Here is a 17,132-nt window from a genome sequence, read left to right on the forward strand (position 1 = left end):
TAAATTTCTGGCTTTCAATATTGCTTATCATGTTCATTCCTTTATTTTAAAGTAATACTGTGTTTTTCAAAGACTATATATACATATAATAACAAATAAATGGAATTTATGAATGTCATTAAATGTCATCCATAACAATAACATGAGGCATGTTCATTGTGAAGGTAAAAATGAGAGTGAATAAAAAAATTGGAATAAAACATGTTAGTCTCAACTGTAATAACGTTTTATTAGTACTTGTTTGGGGAGACCTGCATAACTCAGTGTTGACACAATCTCAGTGCAGGAGCTTTAAACTGTGGCATGAAAACTTTACTGCATGCTCTTCCATCATGTATTTTTATTTATTATACTCAAAACCAAGGCAACTGAGAGAACCTAGCCCTTTAAAAGTTCTTCTTTTAAAATCCTTTCGAAGGAAGTCTCCAGTGACATTTGATCCCTAACCTCAGAGTTATAAACTTGTTTTATGATAGCAAATGAATAACATTAGCCTTTAGCCTTCCTATAGTGGTGGGAGCATTTATCTACTTCACTACTTAAGCCAAAGGCCAAAATATCATCTAACAAAAATCAAAGGCTAGTGGTAGTGTGTTTTTTTTTTCTCCTTTTGGTCAAACTTTCTGGAAAATCATGTTCTATTAGCTTATATTGACCTAAATGATAATATCCAATGTACTACAAATTTTTTTCAATCAAAACAATGCCTATTTTATAGTTCTTTTAGCTATGCTACTTACTAGTTGTATGACTTCAGCAAGACCTTTAACATCTCTGGGTCTCAGTTTCAGTATCCATAAAATGAGTGGGTTGAGCCAAATAATTTTTAAGTTCATTTTCAGTTCTATAGTTTCTGACCTGATAATATTTCTTAATTCAGAATTTCCCAGATAAACTTAGATTTAGAGGTGGAAGAAGAAACCAGGATCATCTAACAAAATCATCTAATTTGACAGATGGGAAGTCAGAGATATGGAATTCCAGATAGGTTAAGTAAATTATCCCATGTCAGAGAGGGAGTACAGGATGACAGAGCCAGGATTTGATCTGAGAAAAGGTGCTATGTTATTTTTTTAATTGTAAAACTTACATTATTAATTCAGAACCTAATGCAATTAAAAAACCAATATTATATAATCAACTTTTTCATTGTCATAATTTTACATTCCAAGTCATTCTTAGAAAAATTCCCATGTAGTGAATATTCTGACAATTTCCTTTACATAAGGGATTAATTATTAGAGTTTGAGAAAATGTAACTTAATGATTAAACATTAAAAAAAGAAATAAACCAACATCTGACTTTCTATATGTAAACCTATCATTCACAATTATTTTATAGAGATATTAAGATTTATTCTACATTTTATGGCTGGCTTTGAATGCAACTACTTCTATTGAATTGAGCTGTATGTACTTACTTGCATGAGATATCTTCACTGTCCTTGTTTATGATGCAGTGGCCACCATGGCATCTTAGGCACTTGTCAATTTCACATTTTGTTCCTTCATAACGTGTCGGACAGACGCATTCCACACTTCCGTCATTTGCAATGGTACATGATTCAGAATTCACACAGTAATGATGACATACATCTAAAAAGAACACAGAATAAAAGATGAAATATTTTAAGGGATATTTTATTCAATGCTAATTAATTATTCCATTTTATTATATGTACTCCTTGATAATAAACTTGTTTACTAAAAGAGTTCTAATTTTGTTATATAACTAGAGTTTCTTAGATGAATTAGAGATTGCCCTATCTGGAGGCAGGCACCTGAATTAGTTGAGCATTATATGGCAATTCCTGTTCTGTGATTAAAAAACAAAAAGTCATTTCATTCATAGGAATTGACCAATAGATTAAAAGATCCAAGAAAACATGGACTAATCTAACTTGGTAGTTGGTAGTGTTGTCCAAATTTGTTTGAGAAACAGTACACAATCAAATACAGATCTGAAATAAACAGTCGTAATAGTGAGTGGTGAAAAGCAATATTAGGTTATTGTTAAACTTTGTGCTCAGAAGTCGCAATTTCCTTTTAGCTGGCTATTGTGAAACAATTTTTAACAGATACCATCAATAGAAATGTAATATAATTTTAAAATTGAATCATTATCTGTTCTATGACTATCTCAGTGGTATATTCACCTGAAGAAAATTAAAATCTAATTCATTATTGTCCCATTAATTTTTTAAAAATTTATTTATTTTCATCCATATGCACATGTATATTTCCAAGTTAGAAAATTTCCCTCCACCCTCCCTTCCCACCCCCTGCCTCAGCAGGGAAAAGCCAGGTTAGCATTTTACATAGATACATTGCAAATGGGCAATTTTCGGCAAGAGGAATTAGGATTAAGGGAAAGGATACATAAGAGATAATTTTTATAAAGTTTTCATGAGATTTTGAAGGTTTGCTTTATTTTTTTTCTGTGTATTTTGTTTTGTTTTGTTTTGTTTTTCTTCCTCTGGATGGGGTGTCCCATTAATTTTTTCTTGTGCTATTTTCATTTTTATTTGCATTTATTGACTTATTACGTTTTATAATATCAGTGTTAAAGTTATAAGAAGATCTATACTACATGTTTCTTTGATATTCCACGTGCAACCTTAGAATTATTGAGTTTAGTCTTCTTAAAAAGTGTAATGACTAAGAAGCTTTAAAAATTAGAATTCTAAGAGAAGAAAAAGTCTAGGATTCAATGATTTCAATCTTATTGATTATAGAGTCTTGAACATCTAATAATCATTTCAGTTTTAGCATTCAGAAGACTAACTTTCCTTGGACTAATGAATAGCTACAGAGATACTACTACAGAACCTAAGAACTGAGAGCTTGTAAAGACAGATGTCTCAGGAACCATTTAGTCTAATGGTGAATTAGTATAAAAACATTTAATGATAATAGCTAACATTTATGTAGTTTTTTTGAAGTTTATAAACATCTTACATACATTATCTCATTTGAATCTCACAGCATTCCTATAAGCAGGTGATAAGAGATGAAGACATTGAGAATCAAAAGACTAGCCTCTAGTTAGTTTATGGTTTACACAGCTAACATTTGTTACAAGTGGGATTTGAACCTAGGTTTGTCTTTCGTTGTATGCAGAATTCTATTCATTAAGCCATTTCTAAAATTTCTAAACCATTAAGCCATTTCAAAAATGGCTAATTCTGACACTGTTGAATTCAAAAGACTAATTTACATACTCATAATTCTGATGAATCTGGCAAGATAACCCCAGTTTATAATTTTTAAAACATTAGACAAATCAGTTCTTTGTTCACATAATTCAACTGACTAGCTATTTGCCACTAATAGGTCATTATCTGGATTACTCAGACAAATATTATTATTAAAAGAATGACTTTTAAGATAACATTTTGATTCTTTTAAACATTATTCATATCATTGATTTTTTAAAAAAAGGTAAATTCTTCTAAAATTACCCCTAAGTCCAATGGAAAGTTGTTTTTTTATTTCCCCTCTCCTAACCATATTCTCACTCTTCTAAAAAGGAACTTGGGTGTAACTCATCTTTGATTCCAAATGGAATGCTATTTTTTTAATTAAAAAATGTTACTGATATATTTTGGCTTTTTATTATTTTAAATTTAAAAATATATCCTTTCTGCCTTCTCTACACAAAGTCATACCTTCTAACAAAGCATAAAAAGAAGAGAAAAAATACAGCTTGGCAAAACTAAACAATACTCCATTTATTCTAAAAGAATGAGTAACATTTTACACCCATAATTTCCCTGCTTCTGAAAAGAAAGGAGATATATTTTCATTTTTCTTCTTCAGCATCAAACATAGCCAATATAATTACACAGCATTTAATTGTAGCTGGTTTGTTTTTGTTGTTCTTTCTATTTATATTGTTTTGGTAATTTTGTATATTGATTCCTTGATTCTACTTACCTTACTTTGTATCAATGAATAAATGTTAGTCTTTCCATGACTATATTTTATCCAAATTTTTTTATGATAGAGTAATATTCTATTATATTTAAGCACACAAATTTGTTTATCTATTCTCTAACTAAAAGTGATCTAATTTGTTTCTGGCTCTGAGTGTGTGTGTGTATGTATGTATATATATATACATATACACACACATACATATATGTATATATGTGTGTGTGTGTGTGTGTATGGGCTCTTCCCTTCCATAAGGATATATGGGTGAGTCAAACGATATGGATACTCTTTAATATAATTCATTCTCCATTTTTTAATTTTTTCATTTGTTCTTTGATGAGACAACCTCTTGTTATTAAATATGTTTGCTTAGAGTCATTACATGGTCACTGAATGCATAGAATATAAAGAAAAAATGCTATAGGAAAAATGTCGAAAATGCCAAAATTGGTGTTTATGCTCCAATAAAACCACTCTAAATTGCACATTGTTAAGTTGTGCTACTTTTGCTTTTGACAAAACAGAAATTGTTTCAGACTTGGAGGCTCTTATTTGGCAGAGCTTGCATGGAATACTATTTCATCTTTCTCAGTGCTGAGGATCAGTGTTGCCTGTTGACTCTAAAGTATAGCTGCCTAGAGCAAGTCGCCAGAGACTTGAGCCTTGGCAAGGATTCTTCCCAAGGTATTTCTATGGAAAACTCGTGTCTTTGCTGCTGTTTGCCTGTTAGGCTTAAGACAAAAAGCAATTCTGAAAGCCGCCAATAGTTATATATTTGACTGAATTGTTTTATATACCCCTGTGAGGGTTCCTTGGAAATAGCCTTTGTATGCACATTTAATTGCTTCATTTTCCCCCCTCTGAGGCTCTCCTATTGACTTTAATTCCAATCGACTAAGACTTGTGAGCATTGGTGTTTTAATAAAGAAAAGAGAGCTTACTTGGAGCGAGACCTCTCTTTTCAGCAGATGCAAGTCACCACACACACATATTGGAGAATTGTAAGTTACAAAGTGAAATAATTCCTCCAAATTTCCTGCATTATTTTAGGGTTAACTTATGCATTCATTCTGCAGGTCTATTTATGAGAGAGTTTACAGAGCACATTAATATTGTATTTGGCTAAATTAGGAAATTCAACCAAACTGCAAGCTCTTGGCAATTATCTCAAAATCGTGACTGCTGTGCTTAATAAGTAATAGGAATGTCATCATATTTTCTCCCTCTTGCGCCTCTCAGCTAACTGTTCCCTATCCATTTGGAATTACAAATAGATATGTAAACATGGGAAAATATATTCTGTTTTTTCTCTATCTTGTCTCTATGTACTCTCAGGTAATTACCACTTACTCTTATTCAGATTCTAAGTAGCTCTTGAGCTAGCTATCTAATAAAAGAGAGAGTTCTGAGGGAGACTTTCATTTACTAAGTTAACAAATCTTGAAACTGAGTAACTTGATAGTGACTTATTTTGTGGTTTCATAATATATGCATCTGTACACAAAAGATCTAGATAGTTTTGACTTACATCTTTAAAATGGATAGCAAAGTTTACTGCAGTCACACCTCATTAATTGTATGTCATCAGGGAATGAGTTTGTTTTACATAGGAGAATTGTCTAAAGATAAGTAAAACTTACCCTTAAATCATCAAAATTCCCTTTAGGGTGTGGTAGTCCTAAAGTGTATTCTACAGTCTAATGTAACCTTTCCCTGATGATTCAAAGCCATCATTAGGATCATCAATTAGTTCATTTATGGTTTGATATGATGGATCTGGTTATGACTGGGAAGATCAGATAGGAATTGAAATGAATAAACAAATGAGTTGGTCTCTGACTGCCTAAGGGGGTGTCTGTTATTAGGCTCTTAATATTAGAGACAGTGACTTAATAACAATCATTGCAATAAGAAATGAAAATAAGCATTTTTTCCCTAGGATTATGAATCAAGAATTGGAAGGGAAATCACAGTCACTTCTTTCTGCATTTCCTGACATGTCCTCACCCTTTGGCCAGTCATTTTTTTCTTTTGGCCTTCCCCTGAGGGAAAGGGAATCAGTGTTTATTATGTGGCAGTCACTACACTAAGCACTTTATAGTCATTATCTCATTTAATCTTCACAACAACCAATGTTATTATTAGCTTTATTTTATTGCCAAGAAATCTTAAGCAGACAAAGGTTTATTTTTCAGGGTCAAATAACTCATATTTGAAGTCATATTTGGTTTTAGAATGTACTCCTTATCCTAATTTCCTAATTATCTTATCTTATCATTATTCATTACCTAATCCAAACCTCTCCTGTCACCCCTGAGGAAACAAAGGATCAGGGAAGTTAGTTGAAGTGCTAAGGCTGCCATCTATTTATAGTTGAAATGGACCTTTGAGGTCATCTAGTTCAGCTCTCATTCAGTAGAAGAGGCCATACAGCTAGTAAGCATTAGAGGTGTTATTTGAACCCAGATCCTCTGACTTCAGAGCCAGTATTCTCTTCTATACCATTTGAACTAATGAAATGACAATGTAATATATTGATTGTCATAATATACCTGTACTTGCTTATCATATACATATCATATAGAAATAAAAGGAGTAGTAACAGCTGGCCATTGATTTTTTTTTATTTTGAATGAACCAGTCTATCACCCATGTAGCAAACTTCTATTTAGTCATTTCTAATCTATCTTATAGCATGAAGTTATTTTTTTTCAAATTCACATATAAAACTTTTTTATATTTTTATAATCATATTATATCTGGTTCAACATTCAAACTGAAGATATTTTTAGATCCTTGTCCTATCAAAAACCATGTTAGCTATCCCTTCTAATTTTGTGTCAGGTAAAAATTGGAAAATTCTATTATAAATACCATCTATGTTTTTATCCAAGTCATTGGTAAAAATTGTAAATATGACACAAGCAAGGATAGATATCTGGGACACTCTAGTAAAAAAAACAAACATCATTCCCAGGGGACATCAAATCATTAATGATGATTCTTTTGGTCCTTCCATTTAACCAATTTTGAATTCATCTAAGCATATGATTGATTAGCTTATCACTCTATTGCCTAAAAGGCTTTGATGAGAATTTTTGTTAAATACTTTGCTAAACTTTAGGCAATTTACTTCTATAACAATTTCCTGGATCTACCCATTTTAGTAACGCTCTCACAAAAGCAAATCATGTTAGTATGGCAAGACTCATTCTTGATGAAACCATGCTTTTTCATTGTGATTAATTCCCTTTTTTATATGTCACTAATCCTTCCTTTATACATTATTAATTACATAAGGAATCAAAGTCAAGCTCATAGCTTCATAGTTCACAGATTTTCTTCATTTTTCTTCTAGAAATATAGGAAAATATTTGCCCTCCCCTTGAACTCCTATATTTTTATATATTAGCAATGGTTTGTGAGGACAAGAGATGAAACAGAAGAGATGCTACCTTCTGAGGAAAAAGAGGGAAACTGGATTTAGAATCACCTTGTCTGGAACAGAAACCTGTTGACAAGGTGAGGCAGAATGTTTCCTGCTTCTTGAGTGATCTTCTTGTAGGGTTAGAGGTTAAGAGAGACCATGGCAGAAAGGAGCAACTTTAAAAAGAAAGGGTCTTTATCTGACACTAACCATAACTCTTTCTAAAAAAGCGAAACTACAACTTAATCTGTTCTTCTAAGATGGGGCCCATGAGAGAAATATTTTCTCTGGGAAAGTGTTTGGGACTGTGGAGTTTTTGAAACCCATGCTCCTTGTGCAGTTTCAGTGAGCTATAGGAGAGTGACGAGAGGAAACATTTTTGGTACCACTTACTAGATTTTGTGAAGAACCACAGGAGGAATCTTTTGCTGAAGAACTAGTATAAACTATATGTGCTGAGAATTTTAATTTTAATCTTATCCACTACACTGCAAGCTCCTTGAGGGTAGAGACTTTCTTGGCTTTCATCTCTAGTATATAGCAGAGTACCTCACAGAAAGTGGACTCAATAAATATTTAATGATTAATTGACTGTTAGTGCCTACCACAAATTTATAAGAAACTATCTCAATCTGGAATGTTTATTCTAGAGACTAAAGAGATAGTTTGCAGGAAGGGGATGCTAAATGATAGTTCAAGGTACTGAGATTAAACATTAATTTTGGGGAAAAATATGCTGAATACTAAAATTTCCCAATATCTTGCAATGTGTTTGTTTCCTTCAACTTTTAAATAAACTCTTGCTTTAAGTTTAAAATTTTAATTCAATTTTAATTTTTTAAATTTTTAATTAAATTAAATTTTAACTTAATTATTTTTTAAAAATTCTTACACAGAAAATTAATGACAGTGTTATAATGGAATGAAATTTCCATACTTTTTGAAAGTGACCATCAAATAAAACAACTTATAAATTCCCTAAAATGTTTACAGGAGTCTCACAGCATATGAGAACCTTTGAAATGACTTACTTTTGCCTCACTAATAAGAGATGCCAGAAAAATAAATCAAAACCTAAAGAGTCATCGGAGATCTAAGGACGAGTAGAAAAAGTGATAATTTTGTCTTGCTCAAGCAAGACTAGCTCATTAGACCAAAAAATAAGAAGCCACTGAATTTATCATTTTAAAAAAAGATAATAAAAACCAGATATAGGGTGTCTGACAGGAAGGGAATATTTGATCAGTCTTAAACATTACATACTTGGACTTATTAATGGTAAAAAAAAAGTGATGTAAAATAGTTTTTGAAATTTTTTTTGAAAATTTTTTTCAAAAGATTCCATGTACAAAAAATCCTGACTAGCAAATATGGCTACATGTGTCAAAATGCATGAAAACAAAAATGAATTAATGAATGAATATCTATGTTTATATATGTATATGGCATTTGTATTTTATGATGATGAATCTTTTTAGTTCATAGGCTATAGCTATTTAATAATACATTAGCTGAAAAACAATAGATGTTTAGTTTGCAGAAGAGAAGGCTCAAGGGGGATATGATAGCTGTGTTCAATGATTTCTAGGATTATTATGTAGAGAGGAATCAGTATAGACTCAAATAGTATTAGCTTTTATATACATTATATATTATATATAAGATAAGCAATCTAAAGATCTATTCCACCTTTCTATTTCATTAAATAATAATGGGGATTGGGGGGTGGAACTTTTTTTTTCCTGATTTATTCTTATAGACTGAATTATAGTCAAAGGATTGGTCTTTTACAAGTTTTGGGTGATTCATCATCTTTCTGGTCCTAAGTATTCTTACCTAAAAAATTGAGTTAGTTAGCTTGAATTAACATTTTGATCTCTCTAAACTCTAACTTTATGTAACTTTGGAGTATAGATATGTATTGTAAGATTATTCACATATAAAAATATATAGATTTCTTGATTAGCAAATGACTATTCATTCTTATTTTTAAATTTTAATTATAATAATAATATTTAAATTTTTATCCAAATGTAGGTATGTGTTCATCTAGCAATAATCATATATAATTTTCTTTTAGGTATGCGAGGTTTCACAGAAGAATAGGAATCTCATACATGGATGATAGACTATATATGCAGAAAGGAAGTTATAGTTTTAGGTACAGAGACAAGTGTGATATTAATAAACACCACAGTAGGAAGGCAATAGGACAAAAATGAGGAATGGACAGATTTGAGTTAGATTAGTAGAGATAATTTATATTATCTGAAATAGTCAAGAGAGACCAGACAAAAAGTAAAAATTTTAGGTATAGTGAAGCACTTACTAGGAATCTATTGAAAAGATGTCAAGTGAAAATAACAAACTCTTCTGAGGGATAAAATATCAGCAGCAGCAAGATAAATCAACTTTAGGGATGATGGAAATAAGAAGATCAAATTTTCCCAAAATTTTGGGGAGTTCTGGAATATGATCAGACCCAAATTAGGAATCTGACTAGGAACATGGAAAGAAAAGGGATAGATGAAACAGTAAATGTTTATTGAGATCTACTATTTGGTTAGCATTTTGCTAGTTGTTGCAAGAAACTAACTTGGAACATATGTCTTTGCCTCCATTAATAAATCAGGATTTGAGGAAGACAGAACATCTGATCTGAGATAGTGTTGGGAAGAAAAACAGGGCAAGACCTGGTAGAACTTCTTTGGTTCAAAGTATACTGGATGTTTTTCTGGATAGTCCATTGATTTGTACAGATCACAATCCATCCATGCCTTCTCATCCTTACTGATTCTTATTTATATACTCCCTAAGGTTTTCTCCAAAGGAGCTACCAAAGAGCTGGAGGCTTTTCTTTGGGTCTTCATATATTCTATAGGTACCAGTGTAGCCCATAAAGCTATCTATATATGATCCCTTCTCCCAAGACCTACATGTCTGCCCCAATTCCTTTTCCTTTTGTATATACTGTATTCAACAAGAATTGGAAAAAGTCTTAAAGATATCAAGTCTAATAAAGTAAAATATTTCTTCTTTTGCTACTTTCCCTCTTATTGGTTCTAAGCATCTAACTGACACTGAATGACAGAAAGATTGAAATATTCTGAATAAGATAAGAATGAGCAATAATGAAATGTAATTAATCTGTGCTAAGAAAGTAGACATTACCATGAAATTATATAATAATACTTTATATGCACCATATAAAAACTGTTATAACCTCTGCATAGTAATTATACTAAGAACAGCATAGTAGCACCAAACACAATCATGTAATCTAAAGGACAAAAATGACTATATAATTATAGTGTATTCATATGGTAATTAGTTAGAAAGTAACTGGAGAATAATTGTATGGCTATCTTCTGCAACATAAATGAATAAAGCAATTTGCAAGGGAGTCTGACTTTTTTCTCCTAAGGAACTAGACATACAAAGTTTATTTGTTCCTAATCTTAAGGATATATTTTTAAAAAATCATAGAAAGGTGTACTTATCTGTGAGTACATGTGTCTATAAACACATTATAAATTTCTATTACATATATTTACACACAAAATCCATTGAGAGACATTTCTATGTAAACTTCTATGGGCTCTTTTTCTCTTATAATGCCTTTTACTTATAACAACAAATATTTTTCTTCATATATACCAAAATATTCATAAAAATACTTTTTCTGGCAATAATGAATTGCAAAGTAAATGTCCATTTATTGGGGGAAATGACTAAATACAAAAAAGGCAAGAGAATGTAATGAAAGATTGCTTCAGAGTGAAAAAACAACATGTACAAATAATTCATACAAGTAGGAGAGACATAGGACCTGATGTAGAATGAATTAAGAGAATTAGAAAAACAATAAAAATGACTGACTACAGTGATGTGAGGGGAAAGAACAATAAAAAGGCACTAAACACCCTGATGACCAAGCTGGACCTCAGGGAAGATCTGAGAAAATTCATCTTCTCTTCTTTGAAGAGGTGAAAACCAATAGGTATTGGATATTATATATATTCTCAGCTTATGTGCATGCATTGGTTTTGCTAAATTGATTTTCCCCCCTTGTTTCTTTTTAAACCTTGTTAAAAAAGAATGGTTTATTGGGGAGGGGAAGGGAGAGGAATGTATTTATAAAGGTAATGAAACAAGAAATTGCATCAATAAATATAAATTTAAAAATAAACCCTGTTTACTGATATGTAAAATTTGGGACATAGTAACATAGTTATTTTCTGAAAGAGGGTAATTTACTTAAAGTGGAAAGTGAAAAAGAAAACAAAACAGCAAATTGTAATCAAGTAAAGACTAGGCATGTTCAAATAGGAAATCAAATTGGTAGGGTGGAAGATTATTCTCTGGAATGACTACTGTGATAGGGAATATTTAGTTTTATCAGAAAGATATATCTACTTTCTAGAGTTAATATCTACAATGTAATTATGTTACCTCACCCATTTTTTGCACTTTGCTTTGAATGAATACCATGGATCACTTAAAAGATTCATGGAAAGCAAGAAATGAATAGAATTTTGATGATGTTCAGAGAGGTAGCACAATTGATTAAAGTTAGCATTAAACTATGTCCAGAAAATAGTTCAGTCAAATTTCTATGATGGTATTATAGTAAGTCATTATTGTTATCCTCCTTGGAATCATTTTTATAAAGTACAGCATGGTAATTAAAACTAAATTCTTTTAACTAAGGTCTAATGAGGCTCATGGACTTCACTAGTGAATCTAGTGATTCACTAAAAGGACTAGGTAAGACATTTTAAATCTAGAACTTATGTTTCAATTTCTAAAACACAACTACTCACAATGGCATGTTTATCATGTCATTCTGGAAAAGCAACATATTTTTTAGTCTTGGAATTGAAAGGACTCAATTTCAAATCCTCTCTCACACACACTAGGCACTTAAGTATTCCATGGTTCAATTTACTCATCAATAAAATGAGAGGCTTGATGTACTTGAAGATCCCTTTCAGCTTTCAAACTATGGTTCTATGATCTTATTCCTATAGGATGAAATATTCAGATCAAGGAGAAATAGTTTTTCTTTTAAGAAATTTAGTTCTTATTCTCCTGTTACTCTTCAGTAAAGTCTCACTTAAAAAAAGTTATACTCCCAATGTTAATAATTATCTTTGCTGAATCATTAGCCAAGGAGTCTGTCATAAAACATCATTAATCTTAGAAGCAGTAGCCTTAATAGTTGCTTACCAATATACTTGGCAACTACTTTCCAATGGTGGTTCTGAAATTCTTGCATGAGCATTTGGAACAGGATGAGAATGGCACAGGGTTGGGAATTATGAGAACTTTGTCATGTAACTGGTGTGACATTGAACAACTAATTCAAAAAAGTATTTTAAATGCCAACTATGTGCAATTCAGCAGGTTAGAATGATGAAATAAGAAAGTTCTTGCCCAGTAAAGGATTTACTTTTTTTTGTGAGGTTTGAAATTTAATTATTTATCCAGTAGAATGTAGCATTTTGAGGATATGGCTGTTTCTTTTTGACCTTCTTCCTTTCTTCTTTCTTTCTTTCCCTCTTTTCTTCCTTCCTTCCTTTCTTTCTATATGCCTGGGAGTATAATACACTGAAGTATTTGTGGAATGTTTGTTTAATTAACTTTTCTGGAAACATAGTTTAGTCATATCACTCTACTGGGTTTCAGTTTATTTTTCACCCATAAAAAGAGGAAATTGAAATAGACCATCTCTAAGTTTCCTGCCAGTTTATATCCTAGGATAAAGACTTCCCCTGGGTTCCTTAACACGACCATATATGAAACACTGCTGGAGCTGGTCTACAAGAAGTAATATACTATTAAATTAATTAATGTTCTAATGGATTTTGATAAGGAGTCCTGTGATTACTGACACTAACATCTATGTAGTTGAGAGCTCCCAGGCTAAAATTATGTTTTGCCCTGAACTGCTGATTCAAAAGTTCATAGATCAGGGGATAGCACCAGATTACCATACTAATGAAAAATGCTTTAGTACAAAAGGACTTTGAACTGGGTACAGGGTATTGAACACAATAACCATCATAAAGAGAAGCTTTAAAGTTATCATCTTCAAGGATAAGGAGGCCTTAAAGTTGCCCAGCCTAATGCTCATAGATCTGAAATAAAGCAAGATCATCATCAGGTCATCCAGACAACCAGAAATTAATGGATGGTATAAGAACCATAGATTCCACCAAACTACAGAACTAAAAACCACCTTTACCTTGATTGGTCACTTATCCTTGTTGTTAAGAGTCTGATGGTTATGATGATACTTGAGAGGCAGATTCGTTTGACAATGAAAAAACTATGACCCTTATTAATCTGCTGTGTATTAGAAAATAGGGAGATAATTTTTTTCTATTTTTCATTCTTTAAGAAGAAAATAAAAATAACTTTCAGTTGCTTTTCTTAGAATTCACTGTTACTTCTCTTTGAATAATTTTTGGGGGGGGGAAAATGCAAGAGGGGAAGGAATTTTACTAATATAAGTACATTTCTTATTCCTTCATAGTGCCCTAGATGTTTTTAATAGCATAAAGAATCCTCACAATTTAATTACTGCAAAGAGTTAGAGACATTTTAACAAAAGTAATTTAAAGAGAATGGAAAGTGGGTAAATATGAGTATAGATCTGCAAGTTAAATCTTTTAAAATATGGACAATTCTGATTATAGCTGATAAACTTCCAAAAAACATAACTTTTCCTAAGAAAATTATCATTCTTTAATTGATGACTGATAAAAGGGCAAAATCATAGCTATTAGTCACAGTGGATAGAACACTAACTAGTCAGAAGACCCTAAGTTCAAATACAGCCTAAGATACTTTCTAATTGTGTGACCTTGGATGAGTCACTTAACCCTGGTTGCCTATTCCAAAAAAAGTGAGTGTGGGGGAAACAAACTGAGAATATAACTCTAAGGAAAATCAAACTTAAAGACCAAAGTTTTTACTGTATAAAGACATGTAATTTTCTGGCTAGATGAGAATCTGACATGTAAGGAAATCAAAGATTCTAAAGATTTGTTCTTAGTAAATGAAACTTTTTTGTCTGATGGTACAAGAGTTAAAAATTTCTTATGCAAAATTCCACTTGCTGTTCAAAAAACCATAATTAAATAAAATGCTAAATTTTAGTTAGTCTACCAAAAGACAAATAAATATTCATTAAGTGTTTACTATTTTATAGGTCCTTTTCCAAGCACTGAGATAAGAAAGAAAAGAAAAAACATGGCATCTGCCCTCAAATAGTTTACAATTTAATGGGGGAGATAATATGCAAGCCAATATATACAAGCAAGATATGTAGATATAGAAATATATAGATAGAAATATGAACAAACAAGATATATAAATACATATGTTTATATAGTTTGTTGGCATTTGGTTAATATATCTAACATATATCTTTATGTTATATTTATATCTGACTGCCTACATATGTATTTGAAAAGTTGGAGATAAGCAACAGAGGGTAATTGAGAAAGAGTTCAAGTAGATTAAGTTGGGAGTTCATAGAAGGACCCCAGGACATGAAGATGAAGAGAGAGAACATTCCTGGCATGTTCACTAGACAAATATTAGTAAGATTAAAGATATATTTTTCCCTGTCAAGGTTTACAGACCTTTACAGGCAGATTTTAAATCTATCTACGGACCCCAGAGCACAGCCCTTATACAATATTAGCTCCTTGAAGACAAATTATTTTGATTCTTGCTTGTGCTATCTCCAGTGTCTAACATAGAAACTTAAATATGGTAAGCATTTACTACATATTGTTGAATTTAATTATGTTAGCTTGAGCATTACAAGATTAGAAAAATGATTCATAAACTAAGGGACTTCATAAAATGTCTGTTTTCAGGGGCCCAGCTGTTTTCCTAGATACCTGTCAGTGAAAAGAAGGAAGCTTGAATATTTGACTAGAGCTAAATCTGACATATCAGACAGGGTACAATGAACATTAAACAAGAGTAGTGAATATGCAATTTCTTGGGGGTAAACTTTGTTTTCCTGACTCTGAGAACTTTCATTAAGTAGAAATATGAAAAGGCAATACAGACAGTGGTATAAAATTGTATAAAGAATAGTAAATTTTTACTTGAATTCTTCATCTGATTCCATCACTAATTTTGTCTCCTTAGGTATATCGTTTTCTTTGTCTGGGACATCAACTTCATTTATATAATATCTATATCAAACACTTTATTGGTAGGTTTTTAATAATAGTAGGTGCTTAATAAATGTTTATTGAATTAATAGAGAATACTTGTAAGATTAGCCCACATCCACTTTGTGCATATACCTTAAAGATTTCAACTTAATTACATACAATAATGGAAGTTCCTTGCAAGATGCTTTTACCTTTCTTTGTGTCCCTAGTACTTAGCATAACACCTTGGACATAGCAAACACTTGATGAATTCTTGTTTTTATGATTGAATAACTGATACAACAAATGTTTCAATTAAATATCAACTTAGTGTTTACATTGTACCAAAACACTTGAGCCTTAAAATGCTTACAAACCAATAGAATGGCAAGATAGCCAGAGGAAATAATTTGAGCGATAAATGGTAGCATATGATCAAGTTCAAAATGATGTGTTACAGACTGTAAATGCAAGGTTATTCCAGAGAAGGTCGGAATCACTGAAGCATGGAATGGTCAGACTTCATGGAAGAATTTGAGCTAGACTTTGAAAGACATTTAGGACATTATGAAACAAAAAGAAGGGCATTCGAAGTGTTTGGAATAATATACATTTAAAAAAGGTAAAGAAGCTGGAAAATACTTCACTTAGGAATGGTAAAGAGACTTTCTAGAAGGAAGGGTTCATATTCAGTAAGGATATAAGAAATTGCATGTATTTCTTTTCAACCCCATCTAAGTAACTCATATAAAACCAATGGAGAAAAGGAAATCTCCTGAAAAACCATGGTTCATAATTATATACTTTTAAAAACCTAAACTATCCTGAAGTAATGCTTTTTTTGTATTCTTGCATGCAGCTTTTGTCTGTTCTTTTCTTTCTGTTTTGCTCCTTTTGGAGATAGAGATGAAGTAAGCTAGAAAATGTATGAAATATCAAAAGAATGATTTCTAGCCTTATGATGGTAACAAGAAGAATAAAAATAGCATGCAAGGTTGAAAAGATTATTATTTATTTTGAGTTCACTGAATTTTTCAGAAAGTCAATTGGTAAAGTATAGGGTGACAGATGATTTTTCTGACTAGTCAAGATGCTCATTTCTTTTGAGTCTCGAATGCCAAGAGAAAACAGAATAGTAATATATATGTATATAATAGAACTGTTTTTCTGTCCTTGAACATTATCTTGATCACTTTTTAAGACTATATGAAATGACTTTAACTTTAGCTCTAGTTAACAGTAATTAACCTTCAACATGATTAGGAAACATGAATGGAATTAATGTAACTTATCTTTGAACTAATTTAATCTGAAATTACTTTAAAAATAATTAGTTTCTGAAAGTTTTACAACCTGTATCAAATTCAAGGTGATTCAATTCATTGTTCACTTGCATAGATGCATCTGGACAAAGGGAACTATAATGCTGCTAAAATTTTCCAGGAAATTAATGATATATTCAGATTAAATAATTGAATGAAAACTCATAAATTTAGATAATTATGTATATAGTTTATTAATTCTAGACATAGAATTACCATTAGATAAATTTTATGGCAGCTGCCTTAAATTTTCCATCTCTACCTAGA

At 31.3% G+C, this 17,132-nt stretch overlaps 1 protein-coding gene across 4 annotated transcripts in view; it reads right to left on the reverse strand.

Moving 5' to 3' along the window:
* LRP1B (LDL receptor related protein 1B) overlaps positions 1-17,132 on the reverse strand; it is a 2,479,914-nt gene that overhangs the window by 47,549 nt on the left and 2,415,233 nt on the right. For all 4 annotated transcript variants that reach the window (XM_074215080.1, XM_074215079.1, XM_074215078.1 and 1 more), the window contains one exon: positions 1,422-1,596. In XM_074215080.1, the coding sequence (XP_074071181.1) occupies positions 1,422-1,596 (175 nt within the window). The remainder of the gene's footprint in view (positions 1-1,421; positions 1,597-17,132) is intronic.

The sequence above is a fragment of the Macrotis lagotis genome, chromosome 1 (assembly GCF_037893015.1).
Source record: "Macrotis lagotis isolate mMagLag1 chromosome 1, bilby.v1.9.chrom.fasta, whole genome shotgun sequence".
In the NCBI taxonomy this organism is placed as follows: domain Eukaryota; kingdom Metazoa; phylum Chordata; class Mammalia; order Peramelemorphia; family Peramelidae; genus Macrotis; species Macrotis lagotis.